The sequence below is a fragment of the Castanea sativa genome, chromosome 7 (genome assembly GCF_040712315.1).
Source record: "Castanea sativa cultivar Marrone di Chiusa Pesio chromosome 7, ASM4071231v1".
In the NCBI taxonomy this organism is placed as follows: domain Eukaryota; kingdom Viridiplantae; phylum Streptophyta; class Magnoliopsida; order Fagales; family Fagaceae; genus Castanea; species Castanea sativa.
The window spans coordinates 23,561,626-23,571,270 of NC_134019.1; the positions used below are offsets into that span (position 1 = coordinate 23,561,626).

The 9,645-nt window shown below is 35.9% G+C and overlaps 2 protein-coding genes across 3 annotated transcripts; one reads left to right on the top strand and one right to left on the bottom strand.

Moving 5' to 3' along the window:
- Positions 1 to 2,028: 2,028 nt before the first annotated feature.
- Positions 2,029 to 2,733, bottom strand: LOC142644763 (uncharacterized). Its single transcript, XM_075819336.1, has one exon. The coding sequence runs from the start codon at positions 2,664 to 2,666 to the stop codon at positions 2,100 to 2,102; it is 567 nt and encodes a 188-aa protein (XP_075675451.1). The 5' UTR covers positions 2,667 to 2,733; the 3' UTR covers positions 2,029 to 2,099.
- A 2,654-nt stretch (positions 2,734 to 5,387) lies between these two features.
- On the top strand, positions 5,388 to 9,366 carry LOC142644660 (uncharacterized). 2 transcript variants are annotated; one of them, XM_075819235.1, is made up of 2 exons: positions 5,388 to 5,502; positions 7,245 to 9,366. In XM_075819235.1, exon 2 carries the CDS (start codon positions 7,416 to 7,418, stop codon positions 9,165 to 9,167), a length of 1,752 nt encoding a protein of 583 aa, XP_075675350.1. In that variant the 5' UTR covers positions 5,388 to 5,502; positions 7,245 to 7,415; the 3' UTR covers positions 9,168 to 9,366. The 2 variants fall into 2 exon arrangements, with proteins under 2 accessions (XP_075675350.1, XP_075675352.1); XM_075819237.1 differs by lacking the exon at positions 5,388 to 5,502 and adding an exon at positions 5,517 to 7,153.
- Positions 9,367 to 9,645: the final 279 nt, after the last annotated feature.

Here is a 9,645-nt window from a genome sequence, read left to right on the forward strand (position 1 = left end):
TGCATTTCAAATCTGACATTGTTACTAGATCATGTACTAGCCAAGACTAGCTAAATTCATTGTTAACATTCTTGTGAGAGACATTCAAATCATTAAAATTTTCAGTTCTCATAAATAGCCTGTGAATGGGGGAGATGGAAATCACTCCAGAACCATAGTTTGGTGCAACATTAAGTAAGCACCATCTAGCTAATAATTATCCCTAGCCCCTCATTCCCACCCCCCCTCACCCCCACCCCCCCCAAAAAAAAACCCCTCTTCTTCCACTCTCTTCCCACTCACATACAGGGAGATGGACATGTACATTTAGAAATATCCCCACCATGGGTAGACACAGCTAACCTCAATTTTCCTATATCCTATAACAATAGATTCTTTTTGTTTTATCATAAACTAATTAATAGGCGGAAAGAAGGGGAGGAAATTGAAGAAAAGGCAAGAGGGGAAAAGGTCAAAAATCCTAGTGGCGATGGAGATAAATGCACCCACCACAGTACCATCCAGAGTCGTTAATGATGAAAGGTGAATGAGAAGAAAAAAAATCACTTTTACGGCTTCACTTTTAAATTATACATCAACTTTTATAAATGCCTAAACAATGCTAACTTCACATTGAAATATTTACCCCATTAATTCAACAACATACAATCAATTGGGCCTATGGGTTATGCAATGAGTGATAGCCACTAACATTTTTAAAAATTTTCAAAATGAAGGCAAGATAAGGTATGTGTTTTATGTATGTGCCTATGTGCATATGCATGCCAATTGTATTGGAGCTCTCCAATTTGAACCTATTTAGTTTTTCACAGAGAAGGTAACAAAGGAAAGCACATTCAAAGAACAACCAATTGCTATATACCAAACCAATATTTTGCTAAAAAAGTGGCAAATATAACTCTTAATGAAATCACTAAACACTAAAACAGGAAATATCACAAGAAATGTCTATTAACACTCATGAACATGCAAATCTCCAGCCTATGGTGCACTTCTGAAACTTTCAAATGCAAAGACCAGAGATTTTAAATCATAAAAACACACCAGATATGTACAAATAAAGGCAACGAAAAGAAAAGAAAAGAAAATTAGTACCTTGGAGTACCCAAAATCACTAATCTCTAAACACTCACAATGGCATATTTGCTTCATAAGAGATGCTGAAAAAGAAACCCATCTTATACATAGTATTATTATTTAAGGCCTACATTATAACTAGAAACTTAATTTACATACCATTGCATGATGTAACTAACTCCAGATATAAGTTACTAGAAGAAGTAGCATGCCTGCAACACAAGACAGAGTACAATTACAAATATATAATACACAGGTGATATCAGAAACTAAATCACCATGTTGGATAAGAAATCAGAACCTCATCCTCACTGAACTTCCCAGCATTGCACATCCTTGAAAGAGATCTCCTCCAGATGCATATTCCATCACGGTAGCTAGACAGGTAGGTGTTAATTTTTTTTTTTTTTTTTTTTTAAAGTACATTCCAAGTGGGGAATGGGGGAAATTGAACCAAGTTGACCTAGAGATTATTGGGGCGTTTGTGTTAATATGACCTATAGTTACATCATCATTATGTCATTGAACTTCAGAATACTCCCATAAGCTGTTGAAATTGAACAGATCTCTTTGTTGACAATGATAGAATGGTTTACAATTTCCCTTTGTACATTTCATCTATCTATACACACAATATAAAATTTGGTTCAAAAAGATCTTAACTTTATGTGAGACTACTACCATACAACTTTGAACAATACTATGCAAAGTGTTTCCATTGGGGGTTCAAATCCCCCACCCCCAACTATCGAATTATCAAAATAGGTTTGCAGAGTTGATGAAACGCAAACAAAACAAAATTAGAGATTACAAAAGCAGTTTCTACCATTCAGAAATTAGATAACCAAAGGTAAAAATATAAAATTTCACCAATATATAAACAATTTTTTTTTATCTAATCCAATCACTATTAAACTCAGGGAAAATCCCATCCAAAATTTGAGATTACAAAAAGAACCAACAAAATGAACTAAAACTTGAAACAAAAACAGATAATTGAGAATTTAAGATAACAAAAGCGACTAGTTTTTCTTCTTGTTGCCGAGCAAATCATCAGGAACAACCTTGAGGAGGTTCTTATGCTTAGACTTAGCGATCTTCTTCAAGGTCTTGGGATTGGTAATCTTCTGAAGCTTAGTACCAGACCTAAGAATGTTCTCCTTCTTCTTCTTCTCGCGCTCCTCTCTCTTCTTCCTCTTCTCCACTTTGTTCTGCCTTATCGTCTCCTTCAGCTCCGTCATTCTCTCCTTGTACGCCTTCTTTATCTCCTTCTCCTTCTTCCTCTCCTCGAAGTTCGAGCCCTTCCTCACCTGAGTCGCCGACGCCCTGTGCTTCCTCGTCTGCTTCCATTTCCGCCCGGAGACTCTACCGGAGATCACGCCGTCGTAGCTCGGCTTCCCGATGATTGGCTTGTCGGGATTCTCCTCCGACGCCACCGCCGATCGCTTCGCCACTGGCTGAGACGCCTCGTCGATCTCCATCGAGGCGGAGGCCGAGGTGTAGTGAGCTTCCGCTTCCTCTCGCTTTCGCTTGTAGGTCTTGCCGCCGAAACCTTCGTCGAGGCCACGGAAATCGAGCGTGCACGCCATGGTTGATTGACTCGCGACGCGAGCTACACAAAGAAAAGAAGTTGAGGTTTTAGGGTTTTGTGAGACACAAGAGAAAGAGGCGTTTTTTAATGTTATATTTATTTAGACCAGGTAACGGGTCTGGTAGATTGGTTCGGATCGGAAACGGGTTGTCATAAAAGAGTTAGAAAACCTATGAGGCTATGACCCGTTTGCATCGATTAATACAAAATAGAAAAATGTATCAATTTTAAGCATTCAATTTTCCACCAGATATTTCTAGTTTTGTTAGTTGTTATATTCCTGTTACTTGAATAATATTGCTCAGTCTTTATCCTAAATAATTTTTTTTTTAAACTCTCAAAATCACACACATCAATTAAGCTAAGAATATGTAAATTTACAAAGTTACTACAGTAATTATGTAAATTTATATTGATATTATTCACTTTACATATAGTTTTTTATTTTTATTTATATGTATCATATGACTAAAGGAATAGAGTGGATGATGATCATTGTGTATAAAGAAAGATAAACTATTTTAAAAATCAAGAAAATTTGATATTTTAATGTAATATAGTGTAAAATAAATAATCTAATGCGAGATATTTGAAAAAGTAAGTATGTAAAATTAAATAGGAAAGTTCTTATGCAAAAATAGATAGATTTTTTTTTTTGCAATAGTTGATATAAATGCTCTAAGTCCCAAACCCTTACTTTTTTGGGTCAAGTTAGTATTAGATTGACCCACATAAAGAGGCATTTTCTAGTTATACAAAATTAAACTTGACAAACAGGGTTAGGTCATCATCACAAAACCTATGACCCTTAAGGTTGACCTATATTTTTTGCATTTAAAATTTTTAAAAAAATATATATATGTAAATTCTTAAGGGATTTGTGTGTGTGTGTGTGTGTGTATAACTTGATAGATGGGGTGAGGAGATTTATATCTTGATGTCTCTGTTCAAAACATTGTTCTCCCTCCAAAGCACACAACGGTGGGAAAAAAAAAAAGTTTATACACATTAAAGGGAAATCACTCCTTATAAGCAGTCTCATGTGCTTCCCCATATGGGATTTCATGAATTGCATACCCCATTATTGGATTTTTATATTGTGAAGGATCAGTGAGAGAAACAATCTTGAAGTCCCATTCGCTTGGGGAAGATATGTGATTATAATAACTGATCTTCATTCAATGTGTAGAGACTTTTTCCCCATTATTTTATGCTTTGAAAGGGAGGCATGGGACAGCAAACCTGGGAAGGGTATAGACGCTTTCAATATGCTATCACCATTGGTGGAAGTGGGAACAACTTTCTTGAGAAAGCTTTGATTAGAAAGCTAAACTCCATTTGGTACACGAAAAGTGAAAAGATGGGTATTATAGTGGAGTGGTTAATAATTGTATTTGGTACACAAATTCAAAGTTGAATGTCAATAATTTTTTTTTTTAGTCAAAACCTATAAATTTAGAAAGGCCAAAAACTCCAATCACAACAATCCCTCACTTTTCCTGATGAATGAAGATTTTTTTTTTTTTTTTTGATGAACGAAAGGGGGGGCGGGGGCGACCATATGTGGCTTACCCCCCAGAGCGTGACCTAATAGAGGCACCCCCCGCTAGGGAATGTTGGATTGAGCCATAGCAACTATGACTGGGGTGCCACAGACCTCACCCTAGCACCCCAAGAGAGCCAGCGGAGGAGGCGCAAAGCAAGCTAGGAACCCACCCCCCACATGGTATCCGCCACGACTCGAACAAGGGACCTTGTGCTTGCTTGCGGGATCTCTACCAACTGGGCCACCCCTCTTGGGGCAATGAATGAAGAGTTACATTTCCTTCACTTTTCTAGATGAATGATGAGTGTCGTTTCCTTTTATAAACATACTAGATGACCATTATATTCAATGGGAATGAAATTATAAACATTTTATTCATGTATTGTGGAGAGAAATCAGAATTACTAGCATGGGCAAAATACCCATCTACTTAGAGTGGCAAATTGTTCTCCCACATTCATTCTTTTAAAATCAGTGTGAAATAACTGATATGTGAATATCATTGTCAATAGACTCAATACTAATGCTCACAAATTGGGGGATTCCCAAAGTACCAAAGAAAATAGAAAACATAAAAGAAAAATACTACTTCCCACAAAATCAGAAAAAGAAAAACATTGAAAACCAATTGCTTCAAAATTAATCTCTAAACCAAACCTTCTTAAGGTTGACAATATGATTCAAAAAAAGAAACCTAACTAACACAGAAGACTACTACTATCCACAAGATCAGAAAAAGAACATTGATACAAGGAAAAATAACAATCCAACCTGAAGTCCTGCAATTGCTTGAAATTAAATTTAATCCCTGGACCAAATCTTCTTGGCATAAAAACTTATAAGAGAAAAAGAAAAATGCAAGTTTTGACAAAATTGTAGAAATAGTTGTGGTATCACACCTTACTTAGTAAAGTTAGAGATATAAAAAATAGTACAAAATTTATCACAATTCACCATACGACGAGTTGTGAATGATAAGTATAAACTTACCATTTGACATTTACTATTCACACGGTAGTAAAAATTGTGATTTTTTTTTTTTTTTTCTCTAGCATTTTCCAACTTTACTCAGTTGGAAATCCCATCAGAAATTTATAGTGTGCTTACGTGGCATCGCAATGTCTTGGAAATTTACAAAGCACCCTCATTTGTGAAATGTAATGTCAGAAATACCCTTTACTGTGAGTCTGTGACCCAATCCCTAAACTTTCGTAAAAATACCAAAACTGGTCCTCTATCATCTCTCTTCTCTGTGTTTCGATACTCAATCTCTAAAAGATCCTCCAAGGTCAGTACTTTGAATTATATACGTTTGGTTCTATGCATTTATGTAAATGGGTTTGTTTTATCTTGTTCATGCTTCACCTCTATCTTCATATTAAGGTTTTCCAGCTTCAGATCTTAGGACTCTCAGAGAAGTTCCTTCTTTGTTACTAAATTTCCTCTTTCACTTCTTTTGTTCTTTTTTATATCTGGGTTTTTCTCAACATTAATTTAATTTCAATTTTAGCTTAACTCTGTTCTTTAATATACTTTTATTTTTAATTTTATGTTTTAAACTTTTCATTGTTTTTTGGGATTGGTTACAAATTTTAGCTGAGAATAAGGTTTTTTTTTTTTATTATTATAATTAAATAATATTAAAAATTGGGTCAATGGCAGGAAATGAAATCCCATAGGACATTGTTGATGAAAAACAACAAGAACAGCAATAATTATAGTAACCAGTAAGATTGATTTACTTGCAAAGCAAAGTGACTTTAGTAGAATCTTCTTCTTTTTTCTTTTTCTTTTTCTAATATATTGTAAATAGCATTTTTCTTAATGATATTCTGGTAGGTGAAACATAACAGTAATTTGAGGAAGGAAGATGCTTTTGATTTTAACAAATTGTGCTTTAGAGAAGGGGTGAAATATTTGACATGGATGCAACTTTCTTGTAATTGTGGCATTACTCCTGCAATTGGATTTGAATTTCAGTAGGATGAACCCCTCTATCTGATGCTATGCTTTTTTTCTTATAATTACTGTCCTTAATATTTCTATTGAATATGTACTAGTGTAATGAACTTTTAAGCATCTCTTCTTTTGCATGGTGCTCATCTAACTATGATATATATATATATACACACACACATATATAGAGGCACACACACAAGTTTTCTTGCAGTCCCAATTTTTGTTACCCGTTATGGAATCTTCCCTTGTACCAACCTAATGCCTTTTTTTTCTTTTTTTCAAAGCAGTTGGTTATTTACTTTAAAAGAAAATAAAATAAAAATTATTATATGGTTCTTGTAACTTGGACAACTTATATAACATTTCTGATCCATTGATTTTACCTGATTAAGATCCTCTAGAGCTTTCAGGGTTACTCCAGCATAAAGTTTCTAAAATCCTATCCATTCATTTTAAATGAGTGGATTGAATTGTCACGTAATAAACAATTTAAATAGATACCAAAATGGTAATATTCCATGTTTGTTTAAATGTTAATGACGTGGCAAAATCCAATCCTTTCAATATTTTAGGAAATTTCCGTAGTGATGTTACCCTAAGAACTATAGACTATCCTAATCCAGTTTTACTAATTTGAACTTCATGTCATTTTCCATGTGCATAATCACTGTAGTTTTTGACTCAAAAGAGTGGGACGTGTCACCTCATTTCACATATTTCATGATGATATTCAGCTAAAGCTCCTCAGATTCCCCCCCCCCCCCCCAATTTTAATGAACCTACTTGGCATTCAATATGAAAATACTGAAAATTACATGTATGCTTGTGCAATTAGGAGCATGCCTAATGATACGGGGAATATTCATCGGTCTACATTGGCAGAATTACTTAGCATGCCTATGTTTGTATCAATACGTATATCTTTCTGTGGTGTTACTTTATTTGGGAAGCCATTGTCATTGTTTTCATTGTGATTAATGGTAATCACTTAGTGAATATTGCTTTCTTCCTTGAATGAAATTAATTTTTCCCTTTGTAAGATTGTAAACATAGCCCCTCGGCTTCTTGCAGACTTTTTTTTCTGATGAGAAAACCTATTTCTGAGCTTCCAAGTCAGAAGTATGTATATATTGCAAAGATGATGCTTTTCATAACTTCTTTGCCTTTTTGGGAAGCAAAATGTTGGAAGAGTTGATCATATACATTGAAAAATAGGACTTCTGAGTTAGTATTTCTTACCACATGGAGGACCACTCTTTTGTTGTTGGTCAAGAGTTTCCTGATGTCAAATCTTTCCGAAATGCAATCAAAGAAGCTGCAATTGCACAACACTTTGAGCTACGTATTATAAAAAGTGACCTGATCCGTTACTTTGCAAAGTGTGCTGCCGAGGGTTGTCCATGGCGCATCCGTGCAGTTAAGCTTCCTAATGCCTCTACTTTCACGATAAGAAGCCTTGAAGGGATACATACCTGTGGGAGAAATGCACAAAACGGGCACCATCAGGCTTCTGTAGATTGGATTGTGAGTTTTATAGAGGAACGACTTCGGGATAACATTAATTATAAACCAAAGGATATACTGCACGACATTCATAAACAATATGGGATCACCATACCATATAAGCAAGCTTGGCGAGCAAAAGAACGGGGGCTTGCAGCAATTTATGGCTCTTCTGAAGAAGGATATTGCCTACTTCCTTCGTATTGTGAGCAAATAAGAAAGACTAACCCTGGGAGCATTGCAGAGGTGTTTACCGCAGGTGCTGATAACCGGTTCCAGCGGCTTTTTGTTTCATTTTATGCATCCATATATGGGTTCCTGAATGGGTGCTTGCCTATCGTGGGGATTGGTGCTATCCAGCTTAAGAGCAAATACCTGGGCACCTTGCTTTCTGCAACTTCGTTTGATGCTGATGGTGGGTTATTTCCACTTGCATTTGGTGTTGTTGATGTAGAAAATGATGAGAGTTGGATGTGGTTTTTGTCAGAGTTGCATAAAGCACTGGAGATGAATAGTGAAAATATATTACAGCTCACATTTTTATCAAATGGACAAAAGGGCATTGTAGATGCAGTAAGAAGGAAATTCCCAAATTCTTGTCATGCATTTTGCATGCGCTTCTTGAGTGAAAGCGTTGGCAGAGAGTTTAAGAACTCAAGGCTTGTTCATCTTCTGTGGAAAGCTGCATATGCCACCACTAGCATTCTTTTCAAACAAAAAATGGCTGAAATCGAGGAGGTTTCTCCTGAAGCTGCTAAGTATATGCAACAGTTTCCTCCTTCACACTGGGCATTAGTATACTTTGAAGGAACTCGGTATGGTCACCTCTCTTCAAATTTAGAAGAGTTTAATAGATGGATTCTTGAAGCTCGAGAGTTGCCCATAATCCAGGTTATTGAGCAGATTCAAAGTAAATTGATGACTGAGTTTGAAGATCGACGCTTAAAGAGCAGTTCCTGGTTTTCTGTACTTGCCCCATCTGCTGAGAAGCGTATGATAGAAGCTGTAGACCGTGCTTCTACATATCAAGTCCTTCGATCAGATGAAGTAGAATTTGAGGTTATATCTGCAGATCGATCAGACATTGTGAATATTGGGATCCATTATTGTTCATGCCGTGATTGGCAGCTTCATGGAATACCTTGCTCACATGCGGTTGCAGCTCTCATCTCCTGTCGAAAGGATATATATGCCTTTACAGAGAAGTGTTTTACTGTTGCTAGTTACCGCCAGACATATGCAGAGGAGATACACCCTATCCCTGGAAGACTTGAATGGAGAAGGGGAGATGTGGCTCCCATGGATGATGACCCTCAAGTTGTGCGGCCACCCAAGTTTCGTCGACCACCAGGACGCCCTGAAAATAAACGAATCTGTGTAGAGGACCTTAATCGCGAGAAACATACTGTGCATTGCAGTCGGTGTAATCAAACTGGACATTATAAGACAACTTGCAAAGCAGAGATTATGAAAAGTATTGAACAGTTTTAGGTGACTAATTTTGTACTCTGTAGATCACCGTGTATTCTCAAGGAATAGTGTAGTGTTGCTGTATGTAGGCCATACTTATATGTCAGGTCATGTAAAATATAGATCTCATAGTATTTCCCAATGTATGTTAAATGCTATGACTTTTGAAGAAAGGTAGATAGTTCATTGTCATATTTAGATGCTCAAAAATTCAGTTTCATTCTAGAATTCCATTTACGTGTACTTTCAAAATCAAACATGGGTCCATATCATGTCTACTACAATTTACTAGAGCAAACCCATATCCAAGAAAGATAGCACTGAAAGATGACTTCCATTACTAAGTTATAGATTAAAATTCTCTAAAGTTCTTAAGATATGTAAAATTCATAAAATCTTATTCATCAAAATGAAATTAGTGAATTAAATTTTACCATGTCACCATCATTTAAACAAATACAATGGACTAAAACACATTTTTAGCATTTATTTTAAAGTT